Source organism: Fringilla coelebs, assembly GCF_963513975.1.
Source record: "Fringilla coelebs genome assembly, chromosome: 7".
Classification (NCBI taxonomy): Eukaryota; Metazoa; Chordata; class Aves; order Passeriformes; family Fringillidae; genus Fringilla; species Fringilla coelebs.
This window is the reverse complement of record NC_140035.1, coordinates 13,305,013-13,331,751: the sequence shown is the minus strand read 5'-3', so window position 1 is coordinate 13,331,751 and position 26,739 is coordinate 13,305,013. Positions and strand designations below refer to the sequence as shown.

The 26,739-nt window shown below is 38.6% G+C and overlaps 1 protein-coding gene across 1 annotated transcript in view; it reads right to left on the bottom strand.

The window, feature by feature from the left end:
• The window catches only part of CNTNAP5 (contactin associated protein family member 5), a gene marked incomplete at its 5' end in the record, with an annotated part of 260,854 nt that overhangs the window by 43,779 nt on the left and 190,336 nt on the right, over positions 1-26,739 (bottom strand). Inside the window, one exon of the mRNA XM_084209565.1 lies at positions 6,642-6,798. Within this exon, the coding sequence (XP_084065691.1) occupies positions 6,642-6,798 (157 nt within the window). The remainder of the gene's footprint in view (positions 1-6,641; positions 6,799-26,739) is intronic.

The window sequence follows — 26,739 nt, the reverse complement described above, 5'->3', positions numbered from 1 at the left end:
GAGTAACTAAGGTGATGCTTTCTTTTTTAAAATAAAATTTTTCAAAATTTTCAAAAAATATTTGGGGAGGTTTCCTGGAAATTTATTTAAATTTAAAAAATGGTACAATCTTTTTACTAGCTATGATCAGCATTAAAATAAAAATCAGTATCTTTCTACAGCTAACACTCAAAATATCTACAAAAAACCATGAAATGGTGACATTTTAAAGATATCTATTCCACATCTCTGAAAACTGCATTGCTTATTAGATATTCTGCTGTACTGCATGAAGTTCTTTTATATCAAATTTTACGACTGAATTTTTACTACTTATATGCCAGTGTCACAGTGAACTTTAGTAGCATAGCTCAAGTGTGAGAGAGAAATATATTCTAGAATTAATAAAAATCCTCACTTCTTTGTTAATGCCTTGAAAACTCAATCAAGCTTCTCTTCAAACTCAAAAAGCACATTTTATGCATATTGTTCTCTCACACATGGAAAAAACCCTCATATAATGATATGTATTTTCACACAAGCAGACACTTAAATAAAACCTATCAGAAAAATATTCTGTCCTTCAGAGAACATGTCAGTGTGAGGAACAACATACCTATTGTTGCCATTAATTATTATTATTTCATAGTAGGAAATCAAGTTTTTGGTGAAAGACCAACACCTAAGTGATTTCAGCTAAGAAAAGCAGAAAAGAGAGTGGAAGACACTGAGAGTGTTTCAAATTCCTGGTATTCCTTAAATTGAACTTATTTCAGAGTCCATTTCTCACAAAGCACCACAATTCCTCTTCTCTATGTGCTACACCATGGCAGCCTCTCAAACACAACGTATTATTCCTGAGAGAGGAGCGAAGGAGCTTCGTGTACAATAACTTTCTGGAGGCACTGCTGTGGCACTACAAAATACAAATATACCAGGGTTTGGACAAAACATTTGAAATTTTGCCTGAAGGGGGCTTGGGGATCATTTTTCATGTACTACACTTTTCAAATAAAATTTCTATTTTCTGATAAACAGCATCTGCACTCTGATGTGCAAATACATGATTTTGCCTTTTAAACAAAAGTAAAACCTTGTTACGTTAATTATTTTTGTATTTGTTCCCAGAGCTCCTTTTTACTTATATGTATTTTAATTCAGCACTTCACACACTTGAAACCAGATTATATTTACTTTTCCACAGCTGCTTCTCAGGTTAGCCACTATTTTTTTTTCTCCTTAGTGTATTTCACATTGCACTCTGTAGCTACTTCCACTAAGCACACCCCTTGTAAGTTAAGTCCTGATTTCACAAAAATCAAGGCTGGTTTTATCACTTTCCTCTGCTCACAGAAAATGGTATGAGTAAATTAATAACTTCAGAAGTCGACCTCCCGCTTACTGGACTTGGCACTTGTTTTGGCACAAAACCAGATGAAAATCTGAATGTTTTGAGGGTGGAAACAACACTCAACAAACAGATGTTTTTCTGAGCTCTTTGCATAAAGGATAGTGTCAATTTGTTCTTTCCACAAGCAAAAACCCAAACCAAACAAATCCAATAATTCCCTCTAAATTAAATCACTGAAAAATTGTTGTTTATGGGTATTAAATACAGTTGGATGTCATTTGTTTATCCATGTCTGAAGATTAATGCCTACATCTACCCAAAGGTCTTCCTCAATAAGCTATGAGGCAAGTCACATCAAACAAATGCTCTATGTATGGCCCAATTTAAAAAAGATGAAAATAATTTGCTACTAAAGGTGATAGTGCAGCAGCTGGGTTCCTCAAGATGTAGTAAAGGCAGACTCACATGTAAATGACAAATAACTATTTGGATGGTAACATTATGAAACTATTTTTCTTCTTCCTGGCTACTACTAAAAGTGTGCTCAACAAACCCTCGCTCAATGGTGTTCTAACAGTGTGAGCCATCATAAATTGCTAATCTCTAGGTAGCCATTTCCATATTTTTTGTAGCAGATGGTAGAACAGTGGTGCCATTAAATATAATTTATTCTCATATGATCCCCTATTGGTATGTTTTTCTCTTGCACATTAATGGAAACTCTGGTGGGATCTGAGTCACAGTAGTTCAGATATTCAGTACAGATTTTCAGGAATACCATACATTTGGGGAAAAGAATACAATCATCAGCAGATGGCAAGGAAACTCCTAAGGAATGGGCCCATGACAGAGGCTTCCATCAGGAAAAGTTTAGAGGCCTGTGCAGGACATATCATTAATAATCCAAAGGAATACCTTTTAATTGCTATCTTACCCATGAGCCATATCCAAAATGCTTTACTGGGCAAAATAATCTACATTCACTATAAACTAAAAAACACCAGCACAAGGGGACATACCAAACAGCTGAAGGCAGGATGCACTGCCTGTATTTGGCTGAATTAGAGATACAGAGTTTGGTAATTAGTGTAATGAACTGATTCTCGACACCTCAGGGACCTGCTACACTCAGCTCTCTGCAGGCAGCTCTTCCCAGTTGTTGACAAATGTAGTCATGAGGCAGATATCCAAGACAACTCTGTACAGGCCAGGTCACCTCTGGCAGGGGTTATTTATGAGCTCACAGGCTCTCTGGAGTTGCCTGCGCTGCTTCTCAGGGAATGGATTCAGTGTGGGACAGTGGCTGAGCAAACAAAACCTGTCAAATTTGGGTTTGTCAGGGTTTCTCTGCCCTTCCAGTTTTATCACTCTGGCTCTGGCATAGCTCAGCACGAATATAGCTCATCCAAGCAGGGCTTCATTCGCTTCCATTTGGCTTTGTTCCTCCTCAAACAAAGCTCAGTGTACTCATTATACCTCTGGGAGACAACGTGGGTCTGACAATTGTAGTATCCAACCTCTGTTTTGTTCCCCTTCTTATCATGTCCTGTGGTTTTTCTTATTCTTCTAGTGCCCCAAAGCCACAATACAGAGGTGAATGCAAGTTACTTTGGAAATGGCAAGACTCAAAGATTTAGTTCCCCAGTCAAGAAGACTGTTCTGGAAGATAAAAGAGGAGGATAACCCCCCAGTTTGAATATTAAGACTGTAGAATAGAAATAAAAGATGGCCAATCAGCTAATTGTTTGAAGCAACACCATTCATCACGCTTTGCTGAGATGGCTGAGCTTCTTGTACAAAATGAGTTCCAGAGATGCCTCTCTCTCTCTGTACAAAATAAAAAGCTGCAGGGTTCTCCAAATTCACAGGGTTTCCAGGTGAACACAGTCAGCCAGGTTTGGTTTGATGACTGGCTTCAGTCAAGGGTCTGCATTTGAAGTGGAAAACGGATTCCAGACAGAGGGACCAAAGTAGCAAAAGGACTTCAGGACAGTCATGTGCTTTGCCTCAGCATGAAAGTGTTTTCTCCCACTTAAAAGCAAGGTTTGGTGAGCAGTAAGACCTTAACTGTTAAGGCAAGAGAATTTTGCTTGAGATGAAACACAACCTAGGAGAAGTATTTGAAGATCCAAAAGATCTCATGATAACACTATCCTGTCAGTATTTCAGTAATGCTTTATTCTTTAGGTCAGTTTAACACATTTCCCCAGTCAAAAATGCATTTTCATTTGAAACAGGGTGTATATTCTGAAAAACAATCACTAATATGTCTCATCTATACAGAGCTTGTCCCAACATTTAACTATTGTCAATGTGGGGGAAGAGAAAGACAGAGTAAGACAGAGAAAGAAAGACAGAAAGAACATTTTCCGAACTAGGCTTAGCTTCAGCTTGAAGCCACTGGATTTTTATGAATGTTTCCACCCACGGGCAAATGCTTTCAGCAGTCAAATCTTTCTTTTTTTTGGCAGCATGCAGCCAAGGCATGTCTTCAGATCCCTTGCTTGGGTCAACAAAAAGGGTGAAGTTGCAGGTGCCTCTCCTTCCTCATCAGAGATCTCCCATTCTTCAGAAAACACCATGAAGATGCTCCATTATTCTGAAGTGACAAATTTCACTGTCATCCTACTGTGGAGTTTGGAAGCATGATGAGCCATATGGAGAAAGATACTTATCAGTACAATGGTTTAATAAAAACAAAGATGAAACATATAAAAGCTTTCCCAATCTAGAATGCTTAATTATAGATTCCTATTCATCTGGCCAGGGAGGCTAAATTGATGTCAAGTCAGAGCCCAAAAATAGCAGCTGGCTCAGGTGTCTGCTCAGATATCATTTAGAAGTCAGCATGCCTGGAAGTGCGTATTGTGTGCTGCCATATTGCTGTACCTGGCACAGGACTTTGTCAGGTCTGCTTTCCATTGTTTATAATTTCTTTTGCTGCTCTGAGAAATTAGTAGCTTCTTCTGCACTCGAGATTTAGTCTAGGGAAAACAAATCAAAGCAAAATCCTAGGACTGTCTCCTCTTCAGGACGATGCTTCAGCTATTCTGGAGAGTTCCTACCTTGGAGCTGCACGATTTATCTAAAAGGAGCAAAAATGATTTTCTGGTTTTCCACTCTGCAGCACCCATTTTATTTCATGCTGAGGCAAATAAATGCATCTACTGCTGTCTTGTTCCTTCCACTATAATGTATAGCAGGTTAAAGTCACAGTTCAGATCTCAGCAGGTTTCAGATTCGAATGCTCGTTATATATCAGGGGGTCAGTGTTCTAGCAGGGAAACACAAAAGCAATCTTCAAGAGGCATGAAATTTCTTATGTTTAGAAACCCTTCATAAAGGTCAGGGTTTTTTTAGCTTTTATAAAGCCAACCTTCAGCTTAGAATACTACCAAAGCAAAATTTTCTCATGGATTAAAAACCTAAGCAACTGAATCCCCAAACCAACAAACAGTAGGCAGTTTAGTGGAGGTAACTTGTAAGCATATTCTGTTATTATCATGAAATTAGGGGAAACAAGTAGCTCTCTAAGCTGCCAAGCTAACGATGCATGATTTCCAACATCTTTCTCCCATGAGGGTTTTCCAAAATCTAATAAAAGTGTACGCTTCCTTAACTTCCTTCTTGTGGGCATTAATTGGCTTTTTACCCTCAGCCTGGCATAAATTTTCATAGAATGTGTAATTTGTAATACTTTTGAGACTTCTCCTTATCTGTCCAAGATGTTTGAAACATGTCTGCTTGTTCAAAATCGTTGGGGGGGGTGTGTGGGGGGAAATGGAGATAAACACTCACAGTATAACTTGTTTAGGTCTCATTTCCTGGGGAGACTCAGCTGAAATATTATAAAACTGCATTTAGCTTTCACCTTGCATTGGTATGTACAACCTAGTGGTGCAGTGCCCTGCAGCCTAAGACTGCAACCCCAGTGTCTGCCAGCATAACACCCTGCTCTGCTTGAGCAGTGAAAAATGGAACGTGGATTATGAAAAGAGCCAAGCACCAGCAAAAACAGATGCTCATGATGCTCATATGCAAACCTCGTCAAAAGCACATCTGATAGCCAAACATTAAAGAAAAGATTAACATGCACAGCCCATGCTATTCAATACCAATTACATTCATAAGCCAGTATTTACATAAATATCTTCCTGAAGAAATTTCCTTACAGCCATAATTTTTGAAAGTGAATAATGACCCCAGGGATTCAAAGGGTCCAAGCAAATAATCACACTGTCTAGAATTTGAGCAACTAAAAAAGCCCAACACCTACAGTGAGAAGTAATTTCTGGGGTTTTTTTAAATGTTTTAAGACCCCTTACCATTCATTTCTACTAATTTTAAGTGAAGGTTTCACAGGGCTAATTCAGACAGTGTTTCAAACACAGCAGCCTATGACAGCAAGACATTTCTTGTCTACTTCCATAATTCATAATTTCTGAACTACTCAAGGTGAAAATATCTTTTTTTCAGATAAAGGACAGCAGATCCTATCAGTGAGTGGTCTAGAAGGGAGACTGAGCAAGCAGAATTTTCACATGTATGTTCAGTGTTTCAAACTGTACTTCCAATAACACTCATCTGGCATTTCAGTCCCCTCAAACACATTTGGAAAGTTCACCAACTAGCTCTTGGTGGCTGGAGTGTCTCTGAAAGTGCAGAGAATGACAGAAGATTGTGAGGTGGCTTTCTCAGATTCAAGCAGCATCAGAGCACAACAAAGGTCAGAACCCAAGGAAAGCTCTCAATTTTCATGCTATGACTATAAAACTTCCTATGGAGACTGAACCAAAACCTACAGAAGCCAAACAACTCTTCCCATTGACCTTAAAAAGCTTGAGATCCAATGTAAAAGAAGGTTAAGGCACATTATACTGTTTCATAAGAAAAATATGAGTTTGTTTAGTAGCAGATATTTCTTGTTTAGCTCTATCTGAATTTTGCTGTCTAGGCCTCAATTTTCTGTTCTGATGTACACCTATGAAACAAGCTCATAGAGCCTTTATTCATGCAACGCTCCAGCTGAACCAAAATTTAAGCAAATGAAATTAACTGATTTGGCATTCAACAAAAAAGGCTTTTTTCAAGACCAGATTGCTATTTTGAACAAAGACATCAGCCGGATGTCTTTGTTCAAAACAGGAATTTAAGGTGAAATCAGAAGTCCAAATTCTAGTTTCATTTTCATTCTTGTCAGATTGCACTCAAGCTTCCTGAACTGTGAAGCAGGACAGATTTAAACCTTCTTGCCCTACCTCCTATCCCTAACTCTTCACACAGACACTGCTATACACATTAAAATTATTACCATTCTTCTCTATCTGCGTCACAGTTGCAAAAATATCTCATATCCAGACAACTTTCTTCCAATCCACAGGCACACTGCTGAATGCCCGGCAGAGATCCTCCCCAGTAAAGGTGCTTTTCATTGGCACGGCCAACCCACCAAGCAAATGGCATTCCATCTGGATGGAAGGGAAAAAAGAGGGGGGGAAAGAGAAAAGAGAAAAAGAGAGAGAAAGAGAACTTGATAAGCAAACTGGATCTCCCGAGAATGCAAAAGAGAATGGAGGTGGACATGTTAGACAATACTCAAAGAAAAGGTGCAAAATGCAAAGTAACAAACCACAAACTTTGCCCCAAGTTCCATTTTATGGAATTCATGTTGAGAAAGCAACAGTTCTGCTGTAATCCCATTAGGGCTCATGTGCCAGTTACTCACGAGAACCTTGGCATCTTTCAGCTGCCAAGACATTGGAATGGTGAAGCCAACACCAGTGTCTGCACCAGCTGTGTCCAGTGGTTTTTGTGTGATGCCAGGGGGTAGATCTGATCACTGAAGGAGACTGAAAACAATTCTCCTGCCACAACTCACACTGCACAGATTGCACTGCACCATACAGTATTGGAGAAGGACCTCTTGTAGTGTCAAGGAGCCTCTAGCCCTTGATCAGGATTTCTTACCTTAGGAGTCAGATATAAGGAACAAAAATCTACAAAAATAACACACTGACTGATATATTGCTATGAATTTAGTACAGTTCCTCTGAAAACTAAGACTAAAATTTCTATTGGTTCCTCAGGGAGCAAGATTAGGAATTTTAATGTGCTGTCCATGGGTGGAATTTGCAAATGTAAAGTTAGATAAGATATTAAAAAAAGGTAGGACATAAGTGGGAAAAAATATTTCCCTACTTGGGAATCAATTTATCTCTGTGAAGCTATTTTCTACCTACAGGAGCTTTAAGATTTATGTATTTATATAAACCGAGACAGTTTTTTTGTTCACATTTCAGAATCCATTATGCATCAAGCATTAAGTATTAATAGTCAGATAGAGTAAGCAGAATCTGATGTAATGAAATTCACAGATGAAAATTTTCTAAGACTGACTTTGTCTTCCAGCTCAGCTAACTTTTTCATTGACTCCTTAATCCTTAAATCAAGAAATGTAATCAGTTATACATACAGGTAGATGGCAAAATTTAACAAAACTGACATATCAAGATTTTTTGATCAAGGGAGCTTGGAAAAATAAACTGTATGGCTAATGAAGAAAGATGCATCAATTTATTCTTCTGTTTTTCTAACATTACTAGTAGGGAGTATTTCTCATTATACAAGGCAAGAAAATCTAAATTATGAAATGCAATCAAGGTTAACTGTAGAATGCAGGAGACTAATTAAAATGAGTTTTAGAATCACTTGGCAAAATTAATTCATATTTATTTTTCTTCTAAGCTTAGACTGCTGAACTGTAAATTCATAAAAAAAGGAAAATAAAAATAGGAAGAGCAACTACATTCTCATGATACCAACAATTAAGACATGACGAATTTGACCAATACCCAGAGGTACTCATTAGAAAAACACAATCCAAGTAGATCTAAGGATTCATCTTACAAAAATGTACACATTCATTTTAGGCCTCTCATTATTGTCAACACATTTATATTTTCTTTCTTTTCTATTCAGTTGATTTTCTTGCAGAAGTTGATTGTTGCAGCCAGTGAAACAGTTCCATACTATATTATTGGGAAATCACTCAGTAAAGCTTGGAATAGTAATGTTAATTGAATAAAAGGGTGATTTGTCTAGGAGTAGAAATAGATATACAGAAGTGCTTAATCTAATTTTAAAAGTGCCCATTCTGGAAAAAAAAAAATTTAGATAAAGATAAATTCTTCAGGCCAACAGCAAATAATGGTGTTCATTAATCAAACACAATCTGTGTCAGTTTCCTTTGGTGGAAGCCATTATATACTTAAACATAACAGCGAAATAAGCAATCCTTCGTGTGTATTAAGAATAAGTAATTTCCTGACATCTTTTTCAGATCTGTTGTTATTTGTTTGATTGAGCAATACCAAGCAAACACATGCATATTCAGATTTATGCTATAGATTAGGGAAGTGGTAGAAGCGCCACAGTTTGAGTCATTTACAACTAAATTAAATACAGTGCTAAAAAATAGAGCAGTCAACATTGTAAGAAACAATCTCAGACTGTCAAGGGAACAGGCTATGAAAAAACAGCGTATTTTTCAAAATTCTATTTATTAGGCAGAGTTCTGCCACCTTTACCCAAGACGAGTTGATTTTTTTCACTAACTAGTCCCCTAGAAATCAATTGTAGTATTAAGTAAAATTATGCCCTGATTCTTCAAAACTGTTTTCCACGTGCTTAGTTTTTAACACATGAGAAATCAGAGCTTTCCAGCAAAGCTCTTCCAAATTTCCACTACTTCATCAACACCTGCAAGTTTAGGAATTCTGAAACTTATATTGTATGTCATATACCTGTAATGTTGAAGTAAAGCAATACTTCACAAACAATGCCAATCAATCTGAGTTCTTTCCAGAAAGTTTACACCATAATGCCTTGGCAGAGCTGGAGGATGTCTTGCACTGAGATTGAGTTTGGCCAGCTTGTGTTGATTAAAATTTTCTTCTAAGTCTGTAGATTTGTCGCACAATCTTCACTTCTACAATCATGGTACGGCAATTTTTTCAAAGCATAATCAATTCTCCAACACCTCAAAATGAATTAATTTCCCTTCTCTGGTGAAGCCACAGACCAAATCAATGACATTAAGCAAGGATTTAAAATGACCCCATCACCTTATGATAACATAAGTCAGTAGAGCTCTACTTTAATATTTCTAAGCTAAAAAGTCCATTAATAAGAAGTGCTACTAATTCTTCATTATGTGCTTACACTGCTCCTAGCAACACATCATTTAGTAAAAAACATTGTCAAAAGCCTACTGCACAATTAAAAGTATTCTTTTCAATGCATTTTTTTCTATTATTAGTGGAAAAAAAATCCACTCTAAGAAAAAAATTTTAATGTTGTCCTTGAACTCCATGCAATGGTTTTAAAGGAAAGAATATGTGTGAAAAAATATCCCAAACCAGGCAAAACAATCAAGTGCCAAGTGAATGAATTTACCAATGGTAAAACAGTAATGAGTTTCTTTCCAGTGATTTCCTTCTGCACTGCTTAAACTGCCTTAGGAAGATATAAATTTTGGGAACAATTTATATATATATCCTAATTTATATCTGCCCTTCAAATAGGGCAATTTTTGGGTTGTATTTCCTGCAGTGGACAGGATGACAGTAATGTCATTGTCTGGAAGCCTCTAGAAACAGCTCTGATATTTACACTGCTGTTTTTTACCATAATTTAATATAGTATTATAGTAAATATAATGTAAGCATAATGTAACAATATGAATAATTTAATGATAATAACATATAATTATAATGAATTTAAGAATAATATAAAAGAACTAAGCAGGTAGACCAAAATTTGTATCAAACCAAGTATTCCTTTGTGCTGTCAGGCACAGATAGTAGAAGGTACAGCTGGTACAGATCTTCTGAAAGGAAAGAATAAGGGGTATCATCTTCTGTGGATTCTCTATTCAGCGGCCAGGTGTGTGCAGCCAAAGAGCCAAGGAAGATTCTGGAAACCCTGACGTATACAATACTGCAGTTACATGGGCAAGAACTCAGTTTGTGCCCATCCAGCAAGGCAGGGAGGGTCAGGCTCCTCTCTGCTGTCAGTTCTCCAGCAGATTTCCCATATCTGCTCCAGCAGTGTGCTTAACTCAGCTGCTCACTGCCAGCTCAGCAGCAGCAAGGCTGGCACCGACTGTATTCTTCACCAGCACAGGGGCTGAGGACTATGGAGAGCATAACAGACACGTGGAACTGGTTTCCAGTGATCCTTAGGAGATGCAGCTTGAGATCAAATTCACCTGCATTGCGTTATATGCCTCTTCCAGGAACAAGAATGGCTGAATATGTAGTTGGTGTCCTTCTACCAGCTTAAACTCTCTTCTTAAATCTCCTTCATACTGACAGTTCTCTCATTTTCATATTAGGAGGCACTGACATTTGTTGCAATACAAGTTATTTTCAAAGGTTTAGGTTTGCTCTTGTTTTAAACAGCATTTTTTCAAAAATTATTTGCAGAGGCACTCAGAAGCTGAAGGAGTGTCAGGAGCAGCATATTCCAACAGCATTTATACACATTATATGCATATCACAGTGTGTACAATCTCCAAGCAACTTTTGTGGACTCAGTTTGCCTTTATACAATCAGAAAGTCTTAGCACTGACTTTTATGTTTATATAGTGTGACTTAAAACACAGCCATGCATTTTTAGAAGTATTATATTTAAAATATTTGTCAGATTTGTCTGTATGATTTGCCAGTTTGTTCTTGCTATGGCAACAAACAAAAGTCTAATTATGGAAACATAGCAAGATAAAGTGGATCCTGTGTTATATAAACCTAATTGGATCCTGTGCTGTATAAACCTAAAGTCTGACACAGCACTTATCCCTAAGACAGTCAAGGTTTTTGGGGTACTCAACTTATTGAAAAAGGTCAGTTAAAGGTCTTTTTCACCACCACTTCAGGTCAATTTATTTGCATTTGTCTTTTGAAACACTGAAAGCATATTGTACTCTAACAACATTGTCTTGGCAATTTTCATGTTCATTTTGTCCTCCAAATTCAAACCAAGTTATGCAGAACTGAATTTGTAAAATCTTACATCTATAAATTTTACTGATGAAAATGTAAATTAATTGACATCTATGCTGTTTTCTCTTAAAAGGAAAGATTCACATATCAAGAGGTAGTGAAAATTAGGAAAATGCTGGTTGTAGAATTGAAGAGAGCAGTCAAAGCCAATTCTTTGAAATCTCACTCAAAACCATAAAATATCTGTTTGCACTAACCAACTCAATAATATTAAATCCTGCAAATTGTTCACCTGATACATTGAACAACATGTGAAACAAGCAAATGGCAGATTTTGTTCATACATATGTCTGTATATATGCACATACCTATGAGGCAATTTCAACCTAAGTCACTGAATTCAGAGGCCAAGTCAGGGTACAAATTATCATCTCAGATAATTATTTTTTAAAAGCCTCTTGAATAAATTGACAAAGCGGTGAGAAAGGAAAACTGACTCAATATTTTTGCAAGGGTTTACCAAGATCTTGTTTACCACACCAATTTTTTTCTCATCATAACATTTTTACAGCCTTTTATATTGGAATTTTCAACATTCAATTGACATAAAACCAAATTCTTCCTGTTTGGCCTTTCAACAGGAAAAAAAAATACAGTTTTGATAAATCAAATAAAAAGTATTTAAGTAATTCTGGATAAAAACAGGGCAAATTGGAGAAATATTCCACACTTAGTTGAAAGCACATAATTAATACCTTCTTAGAGGCTGTTTGTTCAGAGAAGAAGTCTGTGGTATTAATGACTAAGGATCCGTATTGGTTTAAACAACCACTCCCACCACTGGGAAAATAAACTGATAACTCAAAGCAGGCTGAGCTCAGGCTGTGCTGCATTAACCATGACGTGCTGCTCATTCTCTGAGGGGATGCTGAGATTTAACAGTGAAAATGCTGCTCTTTGGCTCACAACCCTCAGCGAGGGTCTTGCGGCTCTGCCCCTGCCATGGGGAAGCAACACCCCCCCCCCCCCAGATGTCAGGCTCTCTGCACCTCACAAACAACCCTGCTTTTAAGTCAAGATCAGGTTACCTTGGGGAAAAAAAAAAGTAATATGGACCAGGAAAAAATGAGGATCCCCAATGACATGGTTCCTTTGACCATTATTTACTTGGTGAGCCACCAAGCCACCCAGCTGGTTTTGTACCACACTACTCTGCTCCCATGGGGACACACACCCATTTTTCACTAGAGACATAATGACTATCTAATACTTCCTCTTCCTTTACTTTAAACCTTCCCAATGCAACCATACCAGTTTCACAGTCCTTTTTCTCTCCTAAAACTATAGCCCACATATCACTGCCCTAATTTTCAGAGATGACAAACATGGTTGTGTTGGAAATGACAGGTGGTCAAACACTGCACCAAGACAGTCACTTTCTGTATTGTGTACCAACTGTGCCAGCCAACATCACTAAGAATCTCACTGAATTTGATTAAAATTTCTGGTCAGGTTCTGTCATTATTTAAATCAGTTATCCAAAAGTGAAGTAGTCCTGCTAATGCCAGTGGAACTACCCAATGGGCAAGACCACAAAGTTTGCTCCTCATTCTAAAATTATTTTGTTAAGTGTGGTTAGGAAAAGGGGGAAAAGGCAGTACTTTGCTGACATTTTGTTTCTTGTTATACAGCTTTGCTGCCAAGGTGCATTGCTTTCACAGAGTCCCAGGTTGAAGTAATTGCTTTAAAAAAAAACAAAGAAAAAACCACATAGCAGCATTTGTCTGCTTCTCTTAAGCAGAGAAACTGCTCTCCCTCTAGAGCAGCTGTTACCACAGTGCTCTCTGTTCTTCTGGAGTTGTTTAGGTCTTCTCAGAGATGAGAATGGGCAGAAAGAAGGTAAATAAACATGGACCTTTGCTTCTTCTACATTTTACAGGAGCCTAATGAGCCGAACTGCTGAGCTGCAATGACAGAGCTAATGCCATGCACACTTAGAGTGCCTCAGCAAAAGCAAAATCATCATCAAGCCTTTAAGAGACAGATTTGAGGATGAGCATAAGGATTTTAAACCCAAACACTTTTAGATGCTGAGGAACATTAAATCTACATCCAAACTAAAATTTTGTGCCTCATGAATGTCCCAGATGAAGGCCTAAGAAGGCTGAAAATATTATGAGTACTTGCATTCTCCTCTGCCAGCCCAGGCTGGCTTTTTTTTCAATAAATTTCTGGCCAAGTGACAAGTTTCCTGAAAGATGCAAGTGGGACTCCAGCCAACAAAAACTATGTGAACAGCTGAAGGCAGGCAGGTTGGGAAGGAGAAGCAACAACAAATAAACAATCCAAAGAAGATTATACCTTTTAGGGACAAATGACAAAACAGGAAATGGCAGCTTTGAATCCTCAGCAGTTTTGCTGAAGATGAACTGGATACTCTACCCTGCTGAAACAAAAAAATTATCTAATTTCCTTTACTTTCTGCATTCCAGCTCACCTTCACTTCAAAATTGTCCCTCTTGCTTTCAATTCCTTTTCCTCTTCCTCATTCCCCTTTTCTTGTCCCATTTTCTCTGTTTAGCCTAAATCCTCCAGGTAAATTCAGATAAACAAGCCTGACACTGCCTTAACAGATAAGCCCATGACATTGATGCATGTCCTGCCACATCCTTACTCTGTACTGGGACCAGAAAGCCGTCAATGCTGTGGATTCAATTGCAAGTGAATAATGACCATGGATAAGCCACAGTAGGCTCCAACACAACCCTGTCTGGGCCAGAGGAGCAGCTCCTGCTCAGCAGATGTTTGCATTTTTTTCCCTATGTCATAGGTATACTCAGTAGGGATAATGGCAGTAAGATGAAACCATAATTTCCTGTCCTCACAATGCTCAACCAGCTCTCCTGTGTTCATTGTCATCCTCATTACCAGCGTCCTCTCAACCATTTCCACTGGAATGCCACCTCATGAGGTGGTTCATTACAGCACCCAGGAAATGGTCTTTCATTCTTAATCAGCTCTTCTGCAGAAGTATAAAAATGGTTAGTGAGAATAAATAGTAACAAGGTCTGAATTAACAGATTAATAAAGGGAAAATAAACCAGATTATGTAATTGCAGTTCTTGTGACAGTGCTATGGGTCACTGAATGATCATGTTTGATTTTGGGGCTCTCTCTCTGCAGCAGACCAACACTCCTCAGTGGTTCTCTAGAGCCTGAGGAAGACAAAAGGAATGACATTTGCAGCCACCCTGTAGTCAGACAGTAACACAGCCCACGCTCTCTGTTTCCTGCTGAAGTCTTACCCACATTATCTTATGAGCAACTGCATGACGTGCCCACATGGAATGGAGGAAAGCATGGAAGAGATGAGTGAGATTATAAGTTTAGACACATCATATGCTCTTCAGAGCTTTCTTTTTAAAGCATTTTATAATGGATGTGAAAGGGCCACAGGGAAAGGCCACAGGAAAGAGAGCACTGAACTAATGCACCTTATAAAATATTGCAAGGTGAGAGTAGTAGTTTATCACAGCAGTTTTTGTTCTTAAATGCTATTTAAGTTTTCATAGATGAAAGCACTTTCAGAGGCTAGAAATAAGATTGCAGAGGACAGAGGGGAATAGTTGAAGCATCAATGACTATGAATGGTGCATCAAACCATAAACCAATCATTTTACCACAGGAAAACTTGGTATTCAGCTATTATTCATGGAAATGTTGAAGTGAGAAAACTTTTACAGAACAGTAAAGCTACATTATAAGCAACTGTCCCAGGAAAGACCTCCAGGAAGAAACACTTTATAGCTTAGTGATTTCCTATTATTTTCCAGGAATAATAACAGACAGATCCAGGAACCAGCATAGTAGCGTCCAGCTCCAGTGAAATCAGGGTAGCTGTGCAGATTGGCACTCACTGAGCATCAGGCTGTTCACAGAAGACAGAACAGCTGAGGCTGGACAGGACCTCTGGAGAAGTTGAGTCCTGCCTCCTGCTGTTCTGAAACAGATTCAGGATGTAAGAATTCCTTAGAAAAACTCTGTAGCTGTTACTGAGCCAAGCAAAAGCACCATCTGCAAGTATGCAGCAGGTGATATACAGGCCTGAAGAACCTATTTTTAAAGGGGGTAAAAAAAAAAATTTACTTATATTTGTTCTATTTACTCTTGAATTATCCATCATGACGGCTCAAACCCTTGGGATTGGCCATGGATGAAGAGTAATGACCTTAACTGTAGCACTTTGGACCTCCTGTACTCCACCTGGTGCAACCATGGAGTCCCCAGCTCTGCACAGCTCCCAGGCTCAGGTGCTTCACCTGCCTACCAGCCCGAGCCTTGCACCAAGAAAGCCCAAAAAACCCCAGGGCAAAAGCCTGGTCTAAAAGTGGTCTGAAAGTCAGGGTATAACTCAGAGCAGGTAGCTTGTTTATGAACACAAGCCAGCTGGAGCAAAGTTGAGTTGAATTAATCAAGGATTAATTCAATTCTTGCTAGAAATCATGGACAGTTGGCTGGATTATGCCCACAATGAGATGCAAGTAGATTAACTAGAAAAAGGAAATAGATAAAATGGGGACATTTGGGACATTTAATAGGAGACTGGATGAGTTACAGAAAAACATGCTGTGGAAAGCAATCTTTGCTTGGTCCTTTGGGAGAAACTACATGCACTAATAACAGTTCTTCCCTACTCCTTTATTTTGAAAAGTGTCTGAGTAAAAATGGAATTACCTTACTCAACAGAACTGTTTCCTGTATATGCAGTTTTAACTACTAGCATTAATAATGAGAAAATGATCCTTATTATCACTTTTTTACCCCTGCTCACATTGCACCAATACACTCACTAGTGGCTCAAATGGACTGTCTTTAGATTTGACAACCCTCCACAAAAGACAGATTAATTTTGTTCCCATTGCACTGGCAATAGCAGCTTCTAGGAATAATAAAATCTAGATTCAGGTATAGAGAATCTTTATTAGCACTATTGATTCATGAAGAAACGAGAACACACCTTGTCCTTCAGCTCCCAGGTTAATACAGCACAGCTGACAGAGAATAACATCTATTTACATGGGGTGAATCTGACCAGAAAGTCATTAGGACAACGTCATTTCCACAGCGTGCCTTTTTGGAGTGCAACCACTGGCTGGCTCCTGTAAGTGGCTTATAATAACTACTGAATTTCATGGCTCAGATTGATCTTAAAGAAATCAGAAAATATCATCAATTAATATGCTGAATAGCTGAACTGCAGTAAAAATAGAAAAACAGTCTTAATAGAACATAAATTAGAAGAGATAACATATTGCTAATCACTTTAAAGCTGGAATCTCTAATTAAATAAATTAGAGGATTTTCTTAAAACTGATAGTAGCACACTCAGATATTATTAGGATGGCATTTCTGTTTTGAAAAGACACCTTTGGAAAATGATATCACATCTCAAGTTCTTTATCTCAAGTCCTGTAATATTACCTGAGTATCTTGGGTAGGGGGGAAGTCCAGTATCTCTCCCCATGCAGTCATAGATAAAAAGCCCTAAGTTTGGAGGTTTTGTTTATTTTGCTTTCATTGAGGACTTTTGTTTGGTTGGTGGTTTGTTTGTTTGTTTTTTTAATGGCAAAAAAAGCTGTAAAGTCCCTGGGAAGAGCATGCAATATATCCATTGTCTTCTACAAGACCGAAATTGTAAACAAGTACAAAATGACACCAACACCCAAACGAGAGCTCAGAGAATAATATAAGCACATTTCTGAGCCTTACACCAATTATGAGCTAGCAAGGCAGCTTGGACAGCGTAGAAACCACACTCTGAGCCTCTCCTCCTACCCTTTTGTCACATCCCTACTGAACTAAATCTCACTGGGCCAGTTGAACTGGATTGCTTATTTTTTGTTCTCAAAGCGTGTTAGTTGGCAAAAGACAACTCTGAGTTGTACCTCTTATGATCAAAAAAGTCCTGCACAGCAGTGCAGAAAGTCTGGTTTTAAGCTTTATAAAAAAAACACCAACAAAAAACCAACCAACCAAAAAAAGTGAACAAAAAGCCTCCCAATAACTTGTTGAACTGTGTTCCAGTATCTCTGAGAGGCATTACTGCAACTCATTAAACTTCTTTATAGTCTGATGTGTTACAACACATTACAGAGCAATTGTAAATAAATAACTGCTGATTTGACACTGCTTTCAACTGCAGAGCAATTCTGCTTTCCTCAATGTTACAATTAATGTCAGCAGTTAATGCCTTGAGTGGTGGAATCGGAAACTCAGCTACAATAAACACATGCAGTCAGATTTCAACTTAAGGATATACCCAAACTGCAGCATGGCCTTAGTTCAGCTGTCCCTGTCTCAGGCTGCAATTACAGTTCTGTTGGTCAGAGCAGCAGGGGTACCATTTGTCATCCTAAGGAAGGCTGGAGTGCTGTGAAATTGGGCACTTTGGAAAAATGCAGCTGTAGCAGAACATATGTATAGGCAAGACCATGAAATGAACTGGCTCCAAGCCAGCACGTAAAGGCAAAAACAAGAGAATGTAAATGAAAAAGAATCATAAACCACTGTACTCAGAAGATGCTTCTATTGATATATCCTGACCAGCCTTAAAGGTCAGGATGACAACAATCTGTCTTCTCTGTGGGACTGCTTAATCAATTTGCAGCTCTTTTTTCTTCACCCTGTTAGCAACAGGTTCACATCTTTCAAATAGATCTTCTATTTTTGCTGCTTAATTGGTCTCAGGTTCCTGTGTATCTCTCTACACAGCTATAACAAACATGGGTGTGTATTTACATTCCTGCACAGACTGTAGTGGATAGAATATGAACTGTTCAGCTCTGCTCTGCAGCTCTGCTGTCACTAACAGAGATTATTATGCAGCTGAAGACAGTTTTCTGCTCCTGGAGCTGAAGGAAGAACTGAGCTGTACTTTAGCACTGCAGTGAATACGGGAATGGGCAGAGGCTGCAGAAGAATGACAACCATGCAACCTCGAGAAGCCCTAGTCCTTCCTCTCTTTCCAAAGCTGAACAGGCCTATGTGTCTTCTGTATTTAATGGTGAGAGAAAGAACCAGCACAGGAGCCATTCTATCTACAAGCATCACAGAGTGAGAATCAAGAACTCTACATATGAGATAACTCTCTACCATAGGCCTTTTGTCAAAACTGATGAGACAAACCCTTCCTGGGCTATATTGATGCTGTGAATCAGAAGTCCATAAGACCATCACATCCATCACCAGCTTTCCTTCCAGCAGTAAGGCTCCTTAGTTGAGTGAATTTCCTCTAGCCAAGTACAACTTACTACAAATCCTGTCAACTACTGGCTTGAAAAGATGCAGGCATCTCTGTCAGGTAGTGGTGCTTGGGTGGAAACACCACAACTGAGGCAGGTAAGTTTTTCTCTCAGATTGGTGTAGGATTTTGACCAGGTATTAACACATTGGAGTTCTCCAAACAAAACACTATGCAAGTAACAGGGATCAACCACTTCCATTTCACTGTCTACATAATTCTTTTCAAATATGGAGCCCTAGGGGGACAGGATTCAGGGGAAATTAAATCACGAACAAGATCAGACCCAAGCCTCATATTTAGAATATAAATCCCTGAGGGGCAAACTTCTTTTAAAAATATATGAGAGCCCCTTCCCTCCAACATCTTCTCTCTATAGATATACTTCATGCATATGTACACCTCCATAATGGAAGCTTTTCTATGCAGATTTATGCTAGGAAATTAATAAATTCAAGTTACATGTTTATGGCTCTAACGCACTTTAATGATTTTTGCCCATCTGAACAGCAGAACAAATGCAAAGGCAAATATCACCCTGATGCACACTTCATTACAAACAGACTGCAGAAACAATCAGCAATAAGCCATCTCCTGCAAAGAAAAGGGACAACTTCCCTGCCCTAATCTCAGGGCTATTTTTCTTCCCTCAGTCAAATAGCATTTAGCAATGTTGATGTTGTGCCGTATATTTTCTTCCACCCACAGGCAACCAGCCAAGGTAAGGTGCATTTGCCCAGAGGTTTAGGAAAGAGGTATCTGTATGATGCTGTAAATTCAGAGATACAGAAAACTGATGAGTTTTTAAAGGAAGCCACCCCTAGCACAGGAAGAAATGCATTTGTCTGAATTTAGATTTCTTTTCTCTTCCACATTGTGAGTAAAAATTTTAACCATAAAACTTTGCTTTTAAATGGAATACATAAATGATGCCCAAACAGCTGTCCTACTTAACACTACTATGTAAACATCTGTTCACATTCCTGCATGCAAATAAGAACATCAGCTTGCAAGTCTCTCAGACAGAGATTAGTCTTTATCAAGCCCTCACAGAAAACACGCGGGTGGAGGCCAAGGACTGTGTGAAGTGAAAGGAAAGGAAATTCTTGAGCTTTTTTAACAAATTGATCCTTAAAGAAAAGATGGACAATGGAGAATACAAAAAACCTAACTCATGCAAAAAACCAACATTTTTCAGTGTGTTTGCTTTAACGGAAGTTTCCATTCCTATCTCTTCGTGGTGGTTTCCTACTTCATCATATATTTTAACAGCTTGCTTTATAAATGGAGTCTGTATCAAATTTTTATCCCTCTTTATTCAAACCATCCTTTGAAAGTTCCAGGGTCCCAGTTCCTGCTCCTGCTGAGCTAAATGGGATTCTTGACATTGAGGTGAACGGAAACAGGACTGGGAAGGCTGTACGCCTCATTAGATACACGATTCCACAGCACCCTCTAAAATTCTGCTGAACTCTCCCTTTCAAGCAAATAAAGCTGGTAAACTCAGAGGCCATGAAATGTCACTATTACATTTCAGCACTTAAATACATACCTGATGAATTAGCCATCTTCTTGCCAGGCATCTTAGAAAACTGCAGCCCCTGAGGGATTTCCCCTGGCCGTTACCACTTATTGCAAAGTCAAAGAGAGAAAGCTAAGGTTATTGTTTTGCCTGTGGAATCAAAATATGCTGAGAGGGCAAGTTAATCCCCAGACTTAGAGGTTTATTGCATTTCTAATTCACACCTAAGGTCACCATATGTCAAGTGAGTATGCATTCTGCTACCATGGCTACTGCCATCATTTTGACTCTAATGCTAAATAGTTCTAGATTGGAACAATACCGACTTGGAAAGAGCCTAATTTAGTGCTCATAGCAGAAGACTGGTCTTCTGATTAACGATGGAAAATAAAAAGGTCTGGTTCTACCCTTGCATTTGTTAGACTCTCCAAAATCACACAAGTGATTTAAGCACTCTCAACCTTCGTTTCCATATCAGAAAGTCAAAGAACTAAAAGGCCTGAACAACAAGAGTAAACAAAGCTACTACAGCAACAACTGCGTCTTCTCCATTGAGAAAGGTTAATAAATTAATCAGTCTTTGATCAAATTTCATTCAGTGTTTAAAAATACAGTATGAGGTTTGAAATCTGTTACTTGTATCCTGACAGCATCACACCATGGTGGAGATGCTTCCCTTTGCATAATGCATTAATGTGAATTTGACCACACAATTGTCATTCCTTGTCATTTAAGTAGTCTTACAGTTAAGCAGCCATAATTGTCCTTTGGGTGTTATCTTAAATACATTAAAAAAGAAATTGAATGCTTTCACCACATTATAGCTGGGACACTTTTTCAAAGCTAATTTCTATGTCTGTGAATTATTCATAATACACTTCAAACAGGCTCTTCCGGATAAGGTAATTGACCTTGTCTGCATGAAGCACCTACTACCTTGCCTTGGGATAATTTAATCTACGATGTGGTCCATTATTCAAAGGTAATGTCTTTTCATTAGGTTAGGCAATATATTATCACTCAACTAGTCACCTAATTCTGCATTTAGCGTATTCAAGTTTTCACTTTTTTTGTCATAGGTTACACTCATCATAGCAATATCTCACATTTAAGTAGCATGGTGTAACAGTAAGACAGCATTCTCTTGATAAATGGAAGCAGGACTTTGAGGACTCTAATTTCAAGATTTACTTGTGCATTTTAAACCTCAGCTGGCTTCGTGTTTTCCATGGGTGAAAGCAGCAAAGGGTATCTATTCAGTAAGAACTAGCATAAGGTCAAAACACAAGTACAACTAATGCACCAGGGGGCAGAAGTTACGTAAGTTCACATACTGTTCAGTGGAAACACTTAAGTGCTGATGAAACATAGCTAAATCACATGTATGACACATATCTAACACTTACACAGTTTTATTTTGCGGTGTAGAGAAATCCCTGGTTGGTCTGCCATGTGAGGAAGCAATTAGCAATGCTGGCTGTAGCTCAGGCTGGCTCTGAACCATTGTAGCCTTCTCTGTACCAGAGCATTATTAGGACCCCATTCCCTGCTAGACATTCCTTTGAAAGATCTTGCTCGGGGAAGACCAAAGTAACTGATTATTTTTTGCATATGTATGGAGTGATATCTCTGAGAGAGAAAGCTAAACAGTTGAGCACCCAGCTCTCTCCTGTGCTCCAACTACTTTGAACCACTTTAGCAGAATAAAGCAGCTCTGAATATGTTTTAGTCAGTCACTAAGTCCTCCTGCATGAGTAAACTCTTGAGCGGCACAGTGATCTGGAGGAGCTCCTGCATCAATCCTGGCTCCAGCAAATGGCCAGAGATGGTATTTTAATTTATATTACACCACTCCAGTAACCAGGCTTAAAGATGCCTCTCTACTTCAGTATTGCAGGGCAAACCTCTGTAAGAACGAGTGCTAGCTTTTTCAAACTATCAGTGCTGAAGTGCTAGGTGCTGATTGTAAATACTGCATTAACCAGCTATGGTTGAACTTGTTAGCTCCTCTAAATACCTCAGTTTTTAAAATGTGTCTGTGTTTTTTAGTTTGTTTTATACTAAAGTGGTATTTAGTGAAAGATATAAAAATTAAGGAGTTAATCTACCATCTTACCTGCCTAAATCAGTACAAATATATGGAATCCAATGGATCTGATCCTGCATATCTTTGTGCTTTGTAATTTTTCAGTTGAATAATTCGTTACTGTAGCTTCTCTCAAGCTATCCATTAATAGAATGTTATGATTCTGTTAGCCATTCAAAGCTTTTTAATCATGTTATATAAACACACTTCAGGCTCAGAATTGTTTATCCTGATTAGATATTGTTTGAGTGTTCACTTAAAATTACGAATCATTGCTTTGGAGCAGAAATAAAGGCAAGGGCATCAAAGATTTCAAGGTGTTAGAGTGAACATTTACTCTGAAGGGCATTGGCAGAACTCCTATTTACATGAACATTCAGGAACAATCTGTTCATGCCTTGGAAAATTTCTGCAAAGAGAAAAATCTCAGTATCACTGCCCAGAATGATATGAAAAAAAAAAAAAGAATTACAAAAATTGTCAAAGTGAAACTGAAATTCCAGTAGAACAGGAGTGAAATAGGCGATATTTTTAATTTTCCATCAGCTAAAACATACCAGCCAAGGGAAGTGTTGCTCCAAGCAAGATTACCTGCAACTGGCCTGACTGCTAGATCATATTTCACATCGGTTGAGTGCCTTCCATTGTGTAACCACAGTTGTGCACACTGATGGCTCCTGTCGCTATAATATGGTTATGTTTACCCATTAGTTTCTGCTTTTGTGCCACAACCCAGCAACTGTGATAATACAATTGTTCTAATGGTCTGTTTCACTTTGTTCATTTACCTATTAATTTTGGCAATGGCATATTTCATGGAACATAAATTTCATCCTCTGAAAACATGACAACCTGTAGTGCAATATGGTCAGACAGATTCTGGAGCTTTGTATGGATGTAAAATGAACTGTCCAGGGTGGCATTTTGGAAAGGACATACCTCCCTCTGGAGGCATTGCTTGTATGTAAGGTGATTACTTCAGCACTAACAGGATGTAATTATTCACTCAGTAAAATTCTGCCTCTATTAAGAAGGTACTTCTAATGTTCTGCAGATTGACTAGTGGCCCTAGAATGTCTCACAGAGGTAGTAAACAAAATGCAACACAATCTCTTTTCATGAATCCAGAACATAAGTGTGCACTGGGAAGGAAGTGACCTAGAAAACTGCCACTGCTTTGAGCGTGGAGGCTCTGGGAAACAGGACCCCAAAGCAGGATTTAAAAAAATGCTCATTGAAGGAGAAGCACTTGAATGGTCATTTTTTGTGGCTACAAGAACTGTGCCATTGGTTTTGGAGGGGTACATTTAATTCAATCGAATGGCCCATTCCAATTTCAGGCAAAATTGGTGTCAGTTGCAGCCTGATGCCTCAATTTTCTTCTCTGCTAAACAAGAAAGCTACCTTTACAGGAGAACTGCACATATTAATTGGTTAACCTTTCTAAATGCTAATGTTAAAAAAAAACAAAAACAAAACCAAAAAACTTTTCTTCTGGGGCTTCTCAATTCTGCTCTTGAGAGTAAAGGAAGAAGGCTCTTGATGTTGTTTTGAGTCCTAGACAGACCAAGTAGGAATACATACCTTGGCTAAACCAGCCTGAGTCTTTCTCTTGTCAAAAGGACTTGGAAAAGATTCAGGCTCAAAAGCTTTTTTATTTTTGTTCTCAATCTTCAGGGCCAAGCAAATAACAAAAAAGCTTCTCTAAAGAAGGTTTTAGAGGGGTTATTTTCTTTCAAGTCACCACATCTTTCTAACTACTCGTCAAGTCCCATTCAGATCTGCTCTTCTCCAGATCAGTCCAGCTTGGGGGGATGCAAACAATTCTAAATTGCTTTTAGGTGCTTCTTGTGAGTGGAAGAAGTACACAACTTTTTTTCTCAGTGTCTGGAAACATTTTCTCAAAGTATCCTTTATCTTCTACATTTTGGGGAGTTCTTTTTATAAAAGGAAGTAAAAGAAACTCAGAAGAGCTACCTTTATGCCCCTTTTAACACCAGATAGCTCATGTAAGAGTATTTAGTTTAGCGTTTTGCTTAGGGAAGATTTTGTTCCCTTTTTGTTTGAGCACCAAGTAATGTCAAAATGCCACCTTCAGCTGACTCATAGATTCTTTTCTCCTGTGTTCCCACTTTCAAACATGAAAATAAATTTTTCATGGCTACCTTCCTGCAATGGGAGTAAAATTTCTGGACTTCAGATTTACAGGCAGCGAATCTGAGCAGTAAGCTAATTATTCGGAGCAAAAAACCTTTCATTTTTTATCATAGAGTTGCATTTTCTTTCCTCCTAATTACCTATATGATTAAGTTCTGCTATTGATCTTTTGGTGCATAGCCTCCTAATACCTCTCTTTTCCTGGACAGGTCAAACCAATTCCAACAAAATCTAAGCACAGGGGTTCCATCCCATCTGATTTCTGCAAGTGCCTTGCTATGCAACTACCTTCTTCCCCAGGGCTAAAAGAAGAGTAAAATGAACCCAGAACACACATAAAACCGAGAAATTACAGCCACAAATGCTTTTTTATCCTCAAAAATAATGTAAATACCAATGAAAATTACTATTGCCATTTACTATTTCCACTCATGTGGCATCTTGGTGGAAGAGGTTAGATGAGAGCTCTTCCACTGCTGTAATTTACATTTCTGCTCTGCAAAATCAGAAAACATCACTCTCTGCACTGGCCCAAATTTGACAGACAAATTAGTTTTAATGTCAGTAAGACAGTCTGAGTCTAAAGGAGCCCAGGATGTTTAAAGTAGGACAGCTGAAAGAAGCAGACAAATGGAGGTGTGATGAGAACACGCTCCCTGCTGCGGCTCTAATGAGGGAGAAGGCACACTTTTCTGCTCAGGCAGCAGTCCTGCTTTCTTCCTTGGATGGAGGACAGGTTGCTGTCATAGCTAATGACCCACTAATATAACAAACCATGGACTAGCTGTTTGTTTCTAATCACCATTGTTTATTTATTGTTAACATTATGCTGAGTCATGCAAATTAAAAAAAAAAAGAACAAAAGAGATTATTACTACTCATGATTAAGGGAATGTTGGCTGAAATAGCTTGAAAGAATTCTGTCCTTCTTCAAACTGTGTGTATGAATAGTTTATACAACTGGGTCTCTCAAGCCAGAGGTATCATTAAGATGTGCTTGATTCTGGCACACATGTGTGCCTCATAAAACTATCAATATCCAAACTCTTATTTGGACTGCAGAATTCCCTGAACTCAACCTTTCAGCGTTACTGAGCTATGAGCACTTATACAATCCCACAGGTTTCACAGGCTGAACAAAAGATATCATTGACTTTACTCCAAACCAGAAATTCCTTGGGATCAAAAGTCCCAAACCAACAGATTGTAGAGGTCAAGTAAACATCTTGCAGCATCAGCTCACCACTGACTTCCTCACAGAACCACCAGTAATAGTGTATGCAATTAATGCCAGAATTCAGGCTCAAAATCTGTTGTCTAGATTTACATTTCATTTACATGTCCTATGTACCTTCATTAATACCCCTGCTCAAGCTTCCTGTATACTGGAAAAGATAAGTTCCATGTCAGTAAAAGACAGTAGATCTATTTGGTTTGGAGTGTAAATATGTTTTCTATGTAAACTGTAAAAGGTCTCAAATGAGATGAAATTTGATAAAAGTATAATTCCAAAACTGTTCCTCAGACTTAAAAAATAAATTAATTAAAGGAAGTGAAAAAGCCTGAAACAAAACACACAACAAAAAAAGCAACAGAAATATCCAGTGGCAGCAGAAATATGAAGGATGTATTTGATAGAAGCAAAGAGGAGTGCAACCATAGAAGCTCTCTCCTCACGACTCCCTCAATCCTCACTTGAAGAAGTGTTTTTTTAAATTCACCTGACACGTTGTGTCTAAAGCAAATACAAATAATGGTGCTCCAGTGTTCACTGGAGCCATCCCAGGAGACTGCTGCCCTGCTGGTGTCACTGCAGAATTATGTCAGGTAGCATTAGCAGCCTGCCCTCTCCTGCAGTGGGTTTCAAGGAGGGAACATGCTTTCCTTCCACTGTGTTAGAAGCCATCCAGTGTATGGTTGAGCAAGGATTTATTCCCATGTTTTTCCCATCATTTAGCCTCTTGGCTGCATTTCAATCTCAGAGAAACACAACAATCCTGGATGAGAAGTAATAGCAGCAAGTAACTGCCATTCCTTGCTTGGCAGCTATAGCACACTGTACCTCCCTGCCATCCAGGGAGGATAGTAGAGGGAAAGGGGAGTAAAGGGTCAGAAACTGGGAAAATTATATTTCTGCTACTCACAGGTGTGTGCAGGCTCCATGCCAAGTTACCTCTGCAATGCCACAGGTTTTGTATTCTGCTTAGACCCCCTGCATTTTAATCAGCTGCACACAAAACCCAACATAGCATCTTTAAAAATGGCCTCTATATCTCTCCCTGCAAATAAGGGGGTTGCATTGCATTACTATGGTGAACTCTGTTCCAAAGTCTCCAAATATA